We start from the raw sequence: 16,638 nt of genomic DNA on the forward strand, positions 1-16,638 counted from the left end.
TTCCATACTATTCCCTTTTCTTCTTCTTCTGCAGATAAGCAAATAGATAAATTTTAAAAATTAAGTGGAGCATTTGTTCCTGGATTTATTTTGCCGGTTTTGATTTCAGTTCTAATCTACCACTCCCCACTTTTAGTCCACTTTGAAAATCGGGGAGGGGAGGAGGGTGTTTCTTAATGAACTTTTCCTGAAATTATTACCTCCTTTTGGTGCTTGCCTTTTAAAATAGTGTACTTTAATCCATTGCTCTATACCTGAGCATTTAGGTGGTTTTCTCCCTTTCAACACTGTGTTGAACAAGGTGTTTCTCCCTTTCAACACTGTGATGAATTGATATTCATGTGCACATATTTCCATGTGCACAAATAAAAGGCTATAACCTCAAAAGTGAATTACAGGGACATGGGACATATCCATCTTCAACTTTAGTATCCTGTGTACATCAGTTACATCAACTACAGTGATACCAACATATTCTCACTTCTGCAGGCAGACCAGAAAACTTCTAATTTACCCACATCCTTGGCAATCCTTTCCTTTCAATGCTCACCAATCTCCTATAAGTGAAATAGTATCTCTTTCTTTGTATGTGAAATATCACATTTTGTTTTGCATTTCTCTGATAACTAATGAATTTTAGCATGTTTTCATATGTCTAGTGGCCATTCAAGCTTCTTGTCTGGAATTTGTCCATTTTCTATTGAGTTTGTTTTTTTCCGTATACTCTGTCCTGTGACAGGTATATGGTTTGCCAAGGTGTTCTCCCAGTGTCTGTATTTAACTGTTTATTACAAAAAATTTAGGCAAATTTATCAAAGTTCTCTTTTATGGTTTGGGTGTTTTCTACCTTGATTAACAACTTCTTCTCCAACGTCAAATGCTTTAGCTTTTCACTTATATTCTTTTTTTCTTATTCTTTATGGGTTAATTACTTTACATTAAAATTTTAATTCCTCTGACACACATTTGTATAACTCCCAGGTGATTTTCCAGAATGAGGAGGATGAAAAGTTGAAAACAAAAGAAAAATTTGGGAAACTCTCTTAAGGTTTCCGTTGTTAAGTCCATAACTGAACCACAGAGGCATCTTCTGTTTTGTGTAAACAACAGATACCCACACCAACCATGGTTTGTGGTAACGAAAGTGAATGTCTTGCCCATTGAAAATCTTTTCCCACAGAAACTCCGTCCAAGTTCATCTGCATGAAGTCTTTGCAGAGTAGTTTACTCCTCACTGGGGTTGAATACAATTTCACTTCCAGGTGTTTGCGGCCTTAGTCTGCCTATATCTAACCTCGTGCGTGAGTCCAGAAGGAACACGTCTTTTTTCAAACGGTTGCCGTCTGACACTGGATTCGTTTTACTTTCAGCAGTTGACAGAAGCTGTGAGTCCTTCCGTGCTGCCCGCTGCAGCTTTGCCTCTGGACCTGCTTAACAACGCTGTAACTGCCTTTAGCACCTTGGAAGATCTTATTCGGTATCTTGAACCAGATAGATGGCAGCTGGACTTAGAAGATCTATACAGGCCCACTTGGCAACTGCTGGGCAAGGCTTTTGTGTTTGGAAGAAAATCCAGAGGTAAGCTCTCTCTTCAGGTTAGAACCTCATTTAAGTTTCTTAGCAGCTAATGTTTCAGATTCTTCTGCCATATCTTCTAATGAGGAGAGTTTAAAATTCTTCCCCGATAAATTTAAATAATCCACCTTCTTAACATTTGAGCATATTTACATATTAAGTAAGAATACAAATAAAAGGAGGGTTTGGAAGATTAAAAGAGATGCTTTTGTTGAAAACTCCTGTTATTTCTTTCATTCAGAAATATCATTTTGATGAAGTCCTGGGCTACATTTCACAAGAAACATTGCTTATTCAAACTTAGTACTTGGGGTATATTGATTCAGAGATTCAAGAGAGATTATCGTAGCTGCTAAACCAGGTTTAGGGCTAGAAAAGGGGGAAGCTCTATTAAAATCCGTATCCGCCATGACCCCATGAGTCAGGATTATATCAATTTCCATTTCCTAAGCCTAGAAACTTTTCTAAATAATATGAAAAATAACAATGGCTCCCCAGAAAACAGAACTGTAGTTTCCAAGACAGAAGTCACTGTGAGAAAATAATGCTCTAAAGGAACTCACACCATGATAATGTTTTCTATGTAAATATGCTTCTGAAATGATCACTTTTGATTCTATGAGCACATCTCCCTTCAAGAGTGAAAGTGTTGATAATTAAACTTAATTCCACATGGTCAAGAGATTGGAAATAATGTTCGCTGAATCTGTTCTCAGGTCAGGTAACTTTCCTAGTCACCCTAAACTTAGAAATCATCCCTCTCAAACACAAATGAAAATGTAACTGGGTAGTTATAAAGCTCTCAGACAATCTGTTTCAGTCTGTCAGAAACTTTGAAATCTACCCAGGGTCCCTTTAGAGAATGGAGGACAGTCTGCAGAAAGTCTGTAGAAAGCACAGTCTTTAGTTAATTTGAGCGACTCACAGGGGCAGATTGCATCAGACTGGTCAGAAAGAAACCCGATTCCTGCCCTCTCCTGCTAAGAGTTGCAGCCCTTCTGATCAGGACTTACATCTCAGCAGATCATGTTTGGACTTGCCCAGCATGGTATTCTGCTGGACCAGCAGCCCTGGTTTCCTCTCAGCGATATTGGAAATCACTGTTCTTGTCCAGAGGCAGCTGAATCTTGTCCAGATGCTGAAAACAGTTACATATTTATAGGATGTGATCGTGATAAATAACTCACCAACAACAACACTTCCTTTCCCTCCCACTTAGGAACGGGAAGATGAAGATTTGCAAGGCTGGCTGAAATGCCCCTGAATAGAGCCTTTGTTAGCAAATTTGAGGTAGATTATCCCGTGGATCCGTAAGAAGCAGAGGGAGTCAACTGGCTTGAGCTCAGATCTAGTTTTTTGACAGCCGATCTTATGATACGAGCCTGAAAATCTCCCCTCTATCCCTGCCTTTATGCCTGAACCTCTTACATGGTGCTCAGTGAAGATTTGGCCAGAGGCTAGGGTGTATTTAAAAGGCCCAGCTCTGAACCAGATCTTTCAAATATTCATTTAACGCTTTCCAAATTGAAGCCCTTTGCAGTTTGCCAAAACTATTAACTTTTTAAGCGTAAAATAAGTGTGAGCAAAGCAGTGTATATTTTTGGAACTCTACATAAACTAAAATGCAGGTGTGGGATAATATCTCTATAGACAAAACCAACCCCCCCCCAAGAGTCTTTCTACAAGGGAAGGAGGAGTAAAACATTTAAAAGCTTCTAATTAGAGATTGAGATAGATTTTCCACAGAATAAACATATCACAGCATTACCACATTCATCTTAGAAAGACCACCCTCAGATTGCATTACGTTAATAGAATATCCTTGGGCTAAGTTTCTGAAAAGAATGAACACTGACAAAGTAAAATGTGATCATAATTTTTTTTCAATCAGTATTACTCTCTTTAGGAAAACTTGCAATGTTTATGAATCTGAACAAGAAAATAGGCATTAGAAAAACAATTTTTATTGACGACAGGCTTCAAATCTTCATTCTTTAGAAAGACAAGCTAATGCATGTATTGTCTTAGGAGGTTGTTATGAAAAGGAAATAAAGCATCTGAAGGCTAAGTTTACTTCACAAATGTTTTGCAGAGGGAAACTTCCACATTATTACAGTTAAGTTATTAAAATGTATATGTTGGTGCATGATCTATCTCTCTCTCTCTTTGTTTTTTGACTAGATGTTCTACCCAATGTTTGGAGAATTTGTGACACCAATCATAGTCACGTGACTTATTCTAATGATGCTTAGATGTGTTTGAAGCCCTAGAAGTAGGAAGCATAAATTTCAAATAACATATGCTAAATGTAAAGTCCTTACTTGTATTTTTAGCCCAGAGGGGACTGTGTTAATGTCTTTCCTTTTCTTTATTTTCCCTTTCTTCCTCTGGTTCAGCATGTTCATTCATACCTTACTACTACAGAAAAGAAAAACCCATATTTTTTAAGTCAGGCTTAACTAGTACTTAAAAAGGGCTTTTGACTTTTGTGTCAAACATGATAGATGAGTGGAAGCTAAGTTGAAAGTCTGTTTAAATTTTCACATTGTAGCAGGTATCATAACTTGGTTCACTTGGGAAATCCATCTAACCTTTTATTGTGGTTAAGTAAACACTTTAAAGCTAACATATACAGACTCATTTTCTAGTTTCATGAAATAGTATGTTTAAAACTCTTTAAGGTAGATGAATATCCTTTGAAAGCTAAGAGCTTCATTCACATTCTAAAGAAGTATAAATCTTAAATAAGCATTAAAAACTTTGGCAACTGGCTTTTGTATGTGTGTGCTTGTTTTAGGTTTTCTCTCTCCTTGCCTAGATGTTAACTTCTAGTGAAAAGATTCAAAGAAGCTCATATACAGCTTTGACAGTGAAACAGCAGTACGTATATAGACATAGGTTAGGGTTCGGCAAAATGAAATGAGGTAAAATACGTGACATCATTTAACCTAATTATCTCATTAATTTTATTAGAGATAAGCTTCACTTTAATGGCCCTCGAAAGAATGAACTCTTTTCCTCTTAAATATTTAAAAGCTTTACTGTCACAGGGTCATTTTTCAGATGAAAGGGAAATCTTTAGATACTCAAATAAAACAGTGATTTTCTCTTGAGTTGGAAAAAATAATTTCTAGCTGAATAAGATGTTGAAATGAACTTATTGAATTAGCATTTCCTCCATGTTTCCCTTACTTGACCAAGGTTTTATTCAACCATATGGTTTATGTGTGCTTGTAATTGACAATTGCATTTGCATAAGCTGTAATATATTTCTTGAAAATACTTACATTGGCTTCCTTTGACATTTTAGAAAAACTTGACCACATACCCAAGAAGAACCTAGCTAAGAAAACAAGCATTTGATTCCTAATTACATTGTCACTTTAAAAGTATTTAAAAATGTTGGCACTTAATTTTTAAGACTGGGTTATGTAGTGATTATTATTATCTGAAGCTATCTTTAACCAGAAAATATTATTTATAATGTTGCCAATATTACTGAAAAGGTATTTAACCAGATTTAGTATATTTTAGATAGTACTCCTAAATTTTAATAAAAACTTTGTTTTTGAAGGAAGAAAGCTCTGATGAATTATATGTTATTCAAAACTTCACTTTTATTGGAATTGCTTTGATTTGAATATTTCTAGGGGAAAAAAGACAAAGCTATAAAGCAGAAATTAAAATCATATTAGAATTGCTTATCCTAATAATTATCAGCTACTTCATATGTTATATAAGCTCATGTGAAACATGATGTGTTATTTAGATATAATTTAACTGAGTCAGTGTCATTTTATAGTTAATAACAATGGTCCTTTAGAATATACTGCAACAATCTAATGAAAGGATATTTGGTTTGGTCTTCACATGTAGGTACTCTCTTAAAGAATAAAACACAGCATAGTTAAGCAAGTTACTAAAAGAATAGAGACAGTGGTTATAAATTAGACATTTCTTCTGCCCTCCAGGAGAATTGAAATCTGAAAAGGAGTCTAGTTAAGCTCAATTTCCAAGTCCAAAAATTTCTCAACACGCCAGAAGCAGTGCTTTCCAACAACTTCTGCTCCTTTAAAACGTGCCCTTTTCCCCACTCCTGGTCTACTCAGCCGTCTTCAGAAATTAATTTGCTTCATTTCCTTTTCACACTCTATGATTCTTGTTGCCAGGAAGATTATAGAAGGTTCTGTCAACAAGTGTTTGTATGTTGTTCTTCATTCATTGCGGGAGCTTGTCATCCTTCTAAAAATCGCATCTGCTTTTTCATCAAAGCTTTCGTTTTACATTCTATTCTTCCCTCCCACGCCCCCCCCATTTACTTTTTTCCAAAGGTTAAAAGGTGTAGCCCCCTTTTTCTCTAGAAAGTTTCCTGTTTGTAGCTGGTAACTCTTCTGTAGGCTCCGTCCTCAACACTGCACAATGCCATCCCTTCATCCGTCCCTGGGTCACAAGGAAGCTCTGTTTGCCATAAAACGGAAAGCCCAGCCTGCGAGCTGCATGTCCCTAAGACCTAGTTAAATAATCAGGGTTCTTATTGGGGCGATTGTTCGGGAGATGTCTAGCTTTCTGTATGAGAGAGAGAGAGCGAGGGCACTTGGTGAAATCGCAAGGCTCAGAGCGTGACCGCCTCTTCCTCTGCTCCCCTGTGTGCTGTGCAGTGCTGGGCCTGAACCTGCTCAAGGAGGAGGTGCGGCTCTATAGCTGCACGCCTCGCAACTTCTCCGTGTCCATCCGGGAGGAGCTCAAGAGGACCGACACCGTCTTCTGGCCAGGCTGTCTCTTGGTGAAGCGCTGCGGCGGGAACTGCGCGTGCTGCCTGCATACCTGCAGCGAGTGTCAGTGTGTCCCCAGCAAAGTCACCAAGAAGTATCACGAGGTACGGACAGCCTTTCCCTTCCCGAAAGATGACAGACCAGCCTCTCTGAAGTGGATTTTGGTTTAGAAGGGAGATGTCGTCTTCATGAAAACCAGAGCAGACAAAACCAAGGTTTACCAAAGAGCTCAAGTTTTCATTCATTATTATTATTTTAAATTTATTTATTTTATTTATTTTTTATTTTTTGGCTGCATTAGGTCTTCATTGCTGCGCGCAGGCTTTCTCTAGTTGTGGCAAGCGGGGGCTACTCTTCATTGCGGTGCTCAGGCTTCTCATTGCGGTGGCTTCTCTTGATGCGGAACACGGGCTCTAGGCACGTGGGTTTCAGTAGTTGTGGCGCACGGGCTCAGTAGTTGTGGCTCGTGGGCTCTAGAGTGCAGGCTCAATAGTTGTGGTTCATGGACTCTAGAGTGCAGGCTCAGTAGTTGTGGCGCATGGGCTTCATTGCTCCGTGGCATGTGGGATCTTCCCAGACCAGGGCTCGAACCCGTGTCCCCTGCATTGGCAGGCGGATTCTTAACCACTGCGCCACCAGGGAAGTCCCTGTTTTTTAGTTAGGACCTTGACTCAGGGAACCAGACATCAAGGATTTAGAAAGCTTGTCCTCTGATAGCACATCATGGGTACTCAGTGGAGGTTTTCTGTCTCATACAAAAAAGAAACTGTGTTTTTCCAGGGGGGAACATGGGTGAAACTTTTCACCTCTTCAAAATATGAAGGGAAAATATTTTAAAGACAAACTTGGAGGTAAATTATGGTCTATTTTGGAGAAAATAAAGATCTTTAATATTTATTTTTCCATTTGGGGCAATGTGGGCACATAAATTCCAAGGGACATATTCATAATTATACTTCCTGTTATTTCATCATTTATAACTTTCTCTTATTCATGGTGCCCCAAATAGTATGTTAAGCTTTTTATGGATTCTTCATCCTTCCCTTTATTCCATGGAAGTAAGGAAAATACAATATTAAATGTTAGTAATTATTGTTTTTCAGAGCCTTGGGGACTTAGAGTTTATACATTTCAAATTTTCATTATCCCCGGTGATACCCACCCCCCTCCAGTCCTCCCCAGAAGCACCTAGCTTTCATACATCCAGAAACAATCCCTTCTTGATGGCTCACCTTCAATTTTTACAAAATGTTTTTTACAAACTTTAATTTTCACAAAACCAAACCAAAATCTACCTCCCGACTTCATTTGGATATGGCTTCATTCATTTTCATTTTTTTTCTGCTAAATAAAAGAATAACACAAACTAAATACCCACTTAATAAATGAAATGATTTTTCCTGTGAGTGAAGATGTCGGTGAAACCCTCATCTGTTGTGTAATCTGAACAGGTAGCTGCACTCATGTGACATGATTGCCCATCTCTTCCCCAATATTGTGTTGGCAGTTGATTAAGTGAGAGAAAAACAGTGGATTCCAGACAAGGTCCCTGTTTCCATCCTAGATCTACCATTAACTTGTAACCATCCACAGGACACTTAACCTTTGTAAAATATGTGCAAACTATGATAATCTCTCAGGTTTTTCCTAAAGGTGTTATTCTCTGACAATTGTTAGATGGCAATTTTTAGAAAATGACATCCAAAACTGGCAGTCTGGGATAAAAGTAGGACTGTTGACTGCCATCCTCATACTCCACTTTCGTTTCTACACCACACACGTCTAAAGATCCTTGTGCTGGGAACGGCCTGCACTCCTGTTCAGGAGGAGGTCCTCGTGAGCTTGCAGGAGCCCCAGCTCCACTCTGCCCAGAGGACGGCTTGTTGCTACTCTGAGAACTGGGAGTCTAGTCAAGAAGAAACCCTTAACGTGGTAGTTTTGTTACCGAACCAAACTCGGGTCTGCTTGCTGGGGCAGTAAAGCTGCTGAACCAGGTCGTGGTGAAGGAAAGTGCAGTATTCGTTGCAGGTGCCAATCAAGGAGATGAGGAAGCTAGTGCTTAAAAGACCCAAACTCCTCAAAGGCTTTCAGGGACAGGTTTTTAAAGACAGGGTGAGGTGTGTGATCAGCTGGTGGACACTCTTCCGATTGGTTGGTGGTGAGGTCATCAAGAGTCCACATCATCAACCTTCTGGTTCCAACCAGGCTGGGGTCTACATGCTTGTGTGCAGCATGCAGTTAACTTCTTCCACCTGGTGGTGGTTTCAGTATCTGCAAAACAGCTCTAGGGACCTGACTCAGAAAATCATCTGTAGCCCGTGAGGAGGAACTAAAGGTCCTTGACTTTGCTTAATGGCTAAACTGTTATTATTTTGTCTTGCCATACTGTTTTCCTTTCTTTCTGCGTTTTCTCATTTCTCTGATTAAATGACTAGAGTTTTTCTACAGACAAAAGACAGGCAGAGGACATGCGGCCAGGCAGGCCAGGAGGTCTGCTCTGGGAAGGCCTCCCAGGGTCCAGCTCAGTGACATCCCTAAAGCGCATGAAAGTTAAAAGGCCTTAAAGGGTAGGCAGATCTTAGAGTTGGTTGGCATAATGTAAAAGAATAGGGTGAGAGTAGGAATTAAGCGGGGGTGATCTTTCCCCACCTAAAATCATTTCATTTTGAACTTTCTAAAGCAGGGACTTACTAAGCAAGGTGTATTTGGGGACCTGATTTAGCCAACAAGTCTTGGGTTTATGACTCACCTTGCTATGACCTGTAAAACCCAGAGCTTTTCTAAACAAGTTTATCAGATACTGAGTTGGTATCATGCTTCTGGGGCAGCTGAATCAGTCCTCAGATCAAGTGTATCCTCCCCCATCCTATACTTGTAAATTTCTTTTCAAATACCATTAGTTTTAGGGTTCTCCAGAAAGTTGCCCCAGAATGTGCAGTATCTGTTTTAAAGTCTGAGATAAAGTTCTTGTGCAGGGAAAGGCCATGGTCAGTGCTTGGACACTCACTGACCTTCTTCCAGAATGGTATTGATTTAGCCTCTCCAGTCTTCAGGTGGGGTTGATTATATGTATTATCTGCATGTCCACACTTACAACTTCAGGTGCTTATCTAATTGTATGTCCATGTAGTGCAAGTTTCCCACAAATATCCCTAATGTGTGTGTGCAGAAATATACATGGTTACCTATTCCATATTTCTCATAGACATCTCCAATCCAATCATCTCAGTTCTCTTCTATGGGAATTATAAATTTTTCTGTGATAGTTATTCTGTTAACCATCAAATTACCCTATGACAAAATGATTCCTTGTTTGGTGTAATTCATGATTTCTGAGGCCTAGCTTTTTCTCAGTCTTATATTTTGGAAGTAAGTTCTGAGTCTGGTACTACTCCTAAATAAGTGAAATTTTTTGAAAACATAACTCAAAATAGTTCTTAAGTCATCGAAAACTATTAATCTGGATCTAGAGATTTAACTCATTCAAAGTTAAGCCCATCTTGGGCTTTAATTCTTTTTAATTATCATTGCTCCAATTTTCAGTTTAAAGATTATCTCACTTCATGGACAAGGCAGAAGCAAAGATAGAGCTTAGGAGTTTTAATTTTTCTCTCTTCCATCCAGCTCTATTATACCAGTTTCCCTGCATATTAAGCTGAGGTGTATCCATTTGTATCACTACAAATATAACTGAGTTATTCCCTCTTTTGCTTTCCTTTAGCATTTTCCTTGCGTTTTGTTCAACCATTGTATCAAAAATAAGTTTACAGACTTAAAATTCTCATAAAATATAATGATATTACTGTAGTAGTGTTTTCGTATAATATTATAGCATAATAGTATCATTAAGATTGATTCTTTGTATCAGTCACCAGATACTCTTTATTGGAAGCCATTTTAGCCAAAAACAAAAAAATGTTTTTTCTTAATTTCCCAGTCTCCCAAATAGGAATTCTTAAAAAAGCAAGACAGGAGCTTTACATATGTATAAACTTAGATGTTACCTCTTCCTTGAAACACTTTTGAGTTTCCTGCCAATCCCAGCATAACTCATTCCTCCGCTGTGAATGTGTAGGACTTTAAAGATATCTCTATAAGATAACTTTTATTATTTCATAATTATTTATTTGTATTTGTTTCTCCCAAATTGAGAACTAAGAGTAAAGATCCCATCACAGTGTAGCACTCAAGAGCAGGGACTCCAAGGCTGGGCATCCAGAGTTTGAATCTGACGTTTGTTAACTGTGTGACTTGGAGCAAATTACTTCGTCCCCTGGGCCTCGATTTCTCCATCTGTTAAGTGAGCTGTCACCCCTCGCGCCTTATTATGAATAAGGCTTAGAAGGAGGTCTGGCATATTTCAAGCCCTCAGTATATGCTAGTGATTGTCTCACTCATCTTTACTTCCTCCCTGTTCTAGCCTCATTAAAGTATGGCAAATGATCAATAAAGATTTAATGAATTTGCCCAGAGTTAGGAAGGCATTCCCTTTCTGGCAAAAAGATCTATAGGAGACTCTGACAAAAGACACATATTTGCTTCTTTTTTCCATTCTGAATCAGCATGATGAGTTTCACCTTATTTATATCCTCGTATATTTAGTTTCACTTCTTTCCTTAACACGTAGTGTTTTCTTGCTTAGATCTCTTTGTTTGGGGGAAATAAACATACCACTCAATTGCCTTATTCTAGTAGTGAGTCCCATCATTCAAGGTTCTATGCTGCCCAGAATTTTGGGCATCATTCCTTGATGGGTCTTTCTGTGCCTGATCTGTTCTGTCCGCAGTCTCCGGTTTTAGCTTTCCCCTGGATTATTTTTTCATGGACTCGTAATTTTAGTTTGAACCTCTTCCTCAACATTTTTGTGAGATGTGCTTCTACCTTGTTTCTTTTCTGTGTCATAAGCTATGTCCTAAAAACCAAATTCTCTTCTTCAACATTATCTGGGACCTGCTGGTCATCTTCCAAGTCTCTCTTTGTCTCCCAAAATCCAAACTTTCAAAGGGAATTAAGAGAGAAAACACTAATAATCACCCACCCCTCCACACCACGTAGAAGACCTTAACATCACTGGAACATTATGAGATTCTTCTGCTATTTGTAAATATCCACAGGTATCAGTGGATGACAACTGGGCATGGGGAGGGGACGTTTATTTGGTGAATGCATGTTATATAAGCACTGCAGAGGAAGGAAAGACTGTAGGATTGCAGCCTGGTGTCACTGACTGTCAGGGCTGTATATGGCGGCCTCTCTAACCATTACCTTTCATAGTTATTTTTCCCCTGCCAACTGGGAAAATGTATACAGGTGGACATAGGAATTAAAGACATTATCTATGCCAATATCACAGTGTATCTCCACCCAACCTCATTCCAGAAGCCATTTGTAGCACGAGTGTGCTACTAAGGTATAGCACCAGCATCTTAAGAAAAGTTGGTTTTGACACTGCCTTATGTTGGTCAAAAACAAGAAATCAGTACCAACCCATGATCTATATTCAATACTCATTGGGTTCAGTTTCACATTAACATAATAGTCTTAGTAATTTTTATTCTGGAATTGTAAATGTAATAGAAAATCTTTAAAAGTTTACTGTTTCTCATTGTTATCATAAGATTTTGCAGTTTATCTCTCTAGGAAGAAAGTTACTAAATAAATAGAGTGTATGACTAGTAATATTCTGAGTCTTGATGAAATTAGTATCCATCACTGCTACTTTAATCATTTCTGTTTGGCAAAAGTACAGATACTGGCTGTGTCACTCATTCTCTCTAAGCTTCTGTTCACTCACATGTAAAATAGGGGTAATAATTGTAAATTACTTCATAGAATTCTTGTGAGTTAAAGTATGTAAAAACATTATTAGAGCGCCTGGCACCCATAAGCATTCAAAAAATGTTAGCTAATTAACCTTCGATATGACCACGTACTCCAAATGAGGGACCAGTCTCTGTTTTTCTTTTTTAAATCTTCAAGTAAGACAGTCATAAAACCTGACCTTTGCCTTTTTGGATTAATGGATATTTCCAGCAATGATATCTTTTAGAAGTTGCTCTATGAGGTTATCCGTGTCAGACCCAGAGAGCAGAGAAACTGGACAACTTCATATTATTCTGTGCTATTCTGTTCTAGGCTTTGTTCATAGCCAAAGCCACATAATTTCTAAAACTTTACCATTTCTGTCCTAAGACCTAAAATGTAATAATACTCATTGAGTAGTTAGTTCTTATCAGATACGTCAGATAGTCTCTTATAGAGTACATAGCCATGTCCTTCCATCACAGTGTGAAAAGGGTGTGTTTAGTATCAGTGTCCGTTGTGCTATATTTCTGGTTAAGAATCTCAACCATCCAAACTGCAAATAACTTCATTTAATAGAGACATTCTTGTTATTATTGCCAAACCGTCTACAGTGCACTAGGACCCAGCTGAAGAAAGTTAGCTGTGACCGAGGCTGATGTCTACCAAGTACATGTAATCCGTCTCATCAAGTTGATGGAGGACTTGACCTTTAGCCAAGGGCATTAATGAGCGGCATAATTGACTCAGACTCAGCTACAGACCATGTTTCTTTTCACAGCATCGCAGTACTTGCCTGCCTTACTTCAAGGATAAATATTTGCTAAGTGTGTGAATAAATGAATGAGTGAAAGAAACCAACAAACAGAAAAATGAATTGCGTGTTAGTGGTTCCAAGACACCTAACCAAGGTGAAATTCTTTCTAATACAGTTAGGTGCATAAAGGAAAGAGGACATGGCATGGTGGGTCTTTGATTTAAGGACGGCTCTTTTTTTTTTTAGTTGATTTTATTGAAGTATAGTTGATTCACAACATTGTGTTAATTTCTGCTGTACAGCAAAGTGATCCAGTTATACACATATATACGTTCTTTTTCATATTCTTTTCCATGATGGTTTATCCCAGGATACTGAATATAGTTCCCTGTGCTCTGCAGTAGGACCTTGGTGTTTATGCATTCTGTATGTAATAGTTGGCCTCTGCTAACCCCAAACTCCCACTCCATCCCTCCTCCACCCCCTCCCCCTTGGCAACCACAAGTCCGTTCTCTGTGTAAGGACTGTTCTTTATTCTGAGCAGCCTCCTTCCAAATCGTTGGTATTAAAAGGTCCTTCCTTTCATACAGTGATGACGATCATTTCTGATTTCTCTGAGGGGTGGGGGAGTATGTTCATCCTGCCTTCAGTAGTTAAAAATTAAAATGTGTAGGTCGCTGTTGGGCCCCAAGATTCTGGTCTGAAATTGACCTTGTCCGTGAAATTAGAAGTTGCAGACGTGGCCTGATTTTAAAGGTGGTTTCCATCGTTCCCTTTCAGGTCCTTCAGTTGAGACCGAAGACGGGCGTCCGGGGGCTGCATAAGTCGCTCACGGACGTGGCCCTGGAGCACCATGAAGAGTGTGACTGCGTGTGCAGGGGGAACCCCGGGGGATAATGCCTCGCGGTGGCTCAGGGCTGCCACTGCGACAGAACTCGTGCCTTATCTCCATCCACAATCCCGGCTGGCTGTTGCTTCCAGGGCCCTTTCATCTTCAGGATTTACAGCGTGTTCTGAGAGAGGAGATACCACGCAGAATTAGGGGTTGTGCAACGGCCCTTTGGAGGAGAGGCCCCACGACAGGAGAAAAGTCCTTACCGGTGAAAGGATGAAACTTGTAGATTCCTAGTTAGTGGCAAAGTCCTCACGTGGGCCCTTGGCTGCGTCTGTGTCTCTTGTCTGGATGTGGCCTAGGTTCATGTCAGCACAGGAAACACTGCCCCTAAGCCCCTGGTTCTGTCACCTTGCTTAACTCTAAAGCCCCCTGCTCTGGGCCTACAATCACAGAAATCTGGGATTGTTTCTCATATTCACATGCATAAGCCAGAGTGTTCTAAGTTCTACCAACGTGGGTTTTAAAAAAGAACTGTGTTGCCATGAATTAAACTTGTGTCACACTGATAGGAAAGACTGGATTTTTCCCTATTTCTTACTCAGATATCTACCATTTAGAAGAACAGACCTCCATCCACGGTTTGGAACAGACAAAACCTGAGAAGAAGAGTGGCCTTATCTTCACTTTATAAGTTGGTTTATTTGTGTTATTGTGTACATTTTTATAGTCTCCTTTTGACATTATAACTGTTTGCTTTTCTAATCTTGTTAAATATATCTATTTTTACCAAAGGTATTTAATATTCTTTTTTATGACAACCTAGATCAACTATTTTTAGCTTGGTAAATTTTTCTAAACAGAATGGTTATAGCCAGAGGGACAAAGATGATATAAAATATTGTTGCTCTGAAAAAAAAATACATGTATTTCCTTCTTGTATGGTGCTAGAGCTTAGATCAGTCTGCATTTTAAAATATTGACATGGGAAATGGATAGAATTTGATAAGTTGCAAAGACTCTTGGAAAATAAATAAATATGTCATCTTCCACTCCTCTTATTGGAGACGCCAGCGAGAAGCAGCATATTCCCGTAGGCATCCAGATCCAGGAATTACTAACCCCTAACCCTTATTCTGGGAAATGTGAGCCTAGCTCAGTAGAACATAAAGCACCTTGAAAAAAGAGACTTGACAGCCTCCTGACAAAGCATGCTTGGCTGTCCTGCAGGACCACATCCTATTTATTGTGATGTCCCGGTTAGATTGTCTTTAAACTCTGTTCCATACACTTGTATAAATACATGAATATTTTTATGTACAGAAGTATATCCTTTAACCGATTCACTTATTATACTCTTTGGCAATTAAAAAGAAAATCAGTCAGATCCTTTGCTTGTAAAATGCTTAATATTGTGCCTAGGTTAAGTGGTGACTATTTGAATTAAAAATGTGTTGAATCACCAAATAAAAGAATGCGGCTGTTTCGGGGAGAAACTGAGTGTGTGTTTGAAAGATTTGTCTCTAAATGCCAAGAAAATAAAAGCGACAGACTTTTGTGTTACCATGATTTTTATTATGCAAAAGCTGGTATCAATTGAAAAGACAGGCAGAAAAGTGACCATTTCTGGTGAGACTTTCCTGCCCCTGGACTCCAGTGCTTTTGAGCAGTAGTTTTCTTTTTCCCAGTCATCTTGATAGTAATTGTTGGTAAATTAAATTGCAGATGGCTTGGAGTTGCGTGTGGTTAATGAAATGCTTGATGATAACTTATATGGTAGTATGAAACTGACAGTGGGCGGGGATCCTGTAACTTTCCACTCTTGTCTTCACTTCCAATGGCTGATACTAGAGGGGCTGAGCCCAGGTCCATGTGGCATGTGGATCCACACAATTTACACGACACTCCTCCAGGTGGCGGCCTCAGTTTCAGAGGTAGATCTCTATGCAGGCTGGTATCTTCAACACCTGACCCCTGCCTTTGAACTTGCCCGGGAGCCATCTAGGTCCCAGACTCTTCTTCCAAGGCAATACCCTTTCCGGCACTTTTCCACCAGGCAGTCCTACCCTGCGGCCAACCATGTGGAAGACAAATAAAAAGTGAAAATACATGCTCTGTCTTATTGACTTATTTTCATAGTTTTGTTGCAGCCCCCTGGAGGCTGATTAGATACAGCCCAACTGCTCCCCTGGAAGGTCTACACTGCCTCTCCCTCTGGGCAGTTGACAACTCTCATTAGCATAGTCAAGAGGCTCTGAAATCTAAGAGCAGTGATCGGTGGAACTGTGTTCAATCCAGCATTTCCAACTGTTTGTTTTTAATTTATTTTATTGAAGTAGAGTTGATTTACAATGGTGTGTTGGTTTCTGCTGTACTGCAGCATGATTCAGTTATACATATGTGTATCAATACATTCTTTTTCATATTCTTTTCCATTATGGTTTATCCCAGGATATTGAACATAGTTCCCTGTGCTATACAGTAGGACCTTGTTGTTTATCCATCTTATATATAATAGTTTGCATCTGCTAACCCCAAACTCCCGATCCATCCCTCCCCTCTCCCCCTCCCCCTTGGCAACCACAAGTCTGTTCTCTATGTCTGTGAGTCTTTCTGTTTCGTGTGCTAGCACTCTTTACGGAACAATAGTTCTGCACTCATCTAGTTCAATAATTTCCTCCTATGTGTATTAAAATGTTCATTATACACTTTTGCACTCTGCTTCAGAAAGCATTTGAACAGCCACCTACACCAAATCCAATTTCTTTAGTAACTCCTAAGGCATTATAGTAATTTTTATTCAGTTTAAATCTATATAAAATTTGAGGAAGAAATTTAGTATTTTGGTAGGAAATATAGCTTTTAACATTAATAACTTCATTATTTTAAAAGATTATAAA

At 39.1% G+C, this 16,638-nt stretch overlaps 1 protein-coding gene across 3 annotated transcripts in view; it reads left to right on the forward strand.

Moving 5' to 3' along the window:
* Positions 1-15,820, forward strand: part of PDGFC (platelet derived growth factor C) — a 210,330-nt gene extending 194,510 nt beyond the window's left edge. For all 3 annotated transcript variants that reach the window (XM_082611652.1, XM_082611653.1, XM_082611654.1), the window contains 3 exons: positions 1,371-1,578; positions 6,234-6,451; positions 13,687-15,820. In XM_082611652.1, coding sequence (XP_082467778.1) covers positions 1,371-1,578; positions 6,234-6,451; positions 13,687-13,803 — 543 coding nt within the window. In that variant the 3' untranslated portion in view covers positions 13,804-15,820. The remainder of the gene's footprint in view (positions 1-1,370; positions 1,579-6,233; positions 6,452-13,686) is intronic.
* The last annotated feature ends 818 nt before the right edge of the window (positions 15,821-16,638 follow it).

This window comes from Mesoplodon mirus (genome assembly GCF_964341445.2).
Source record: "Mesoplodon mirus genome assembly, chromosome: 2".
Lineage (NCBI taxonomy): Eukaryota > Metazoa > Chordata > Mammalia > Artiodactyla > Ziphiidae > Mesoplodon > Mesoplodon mirus.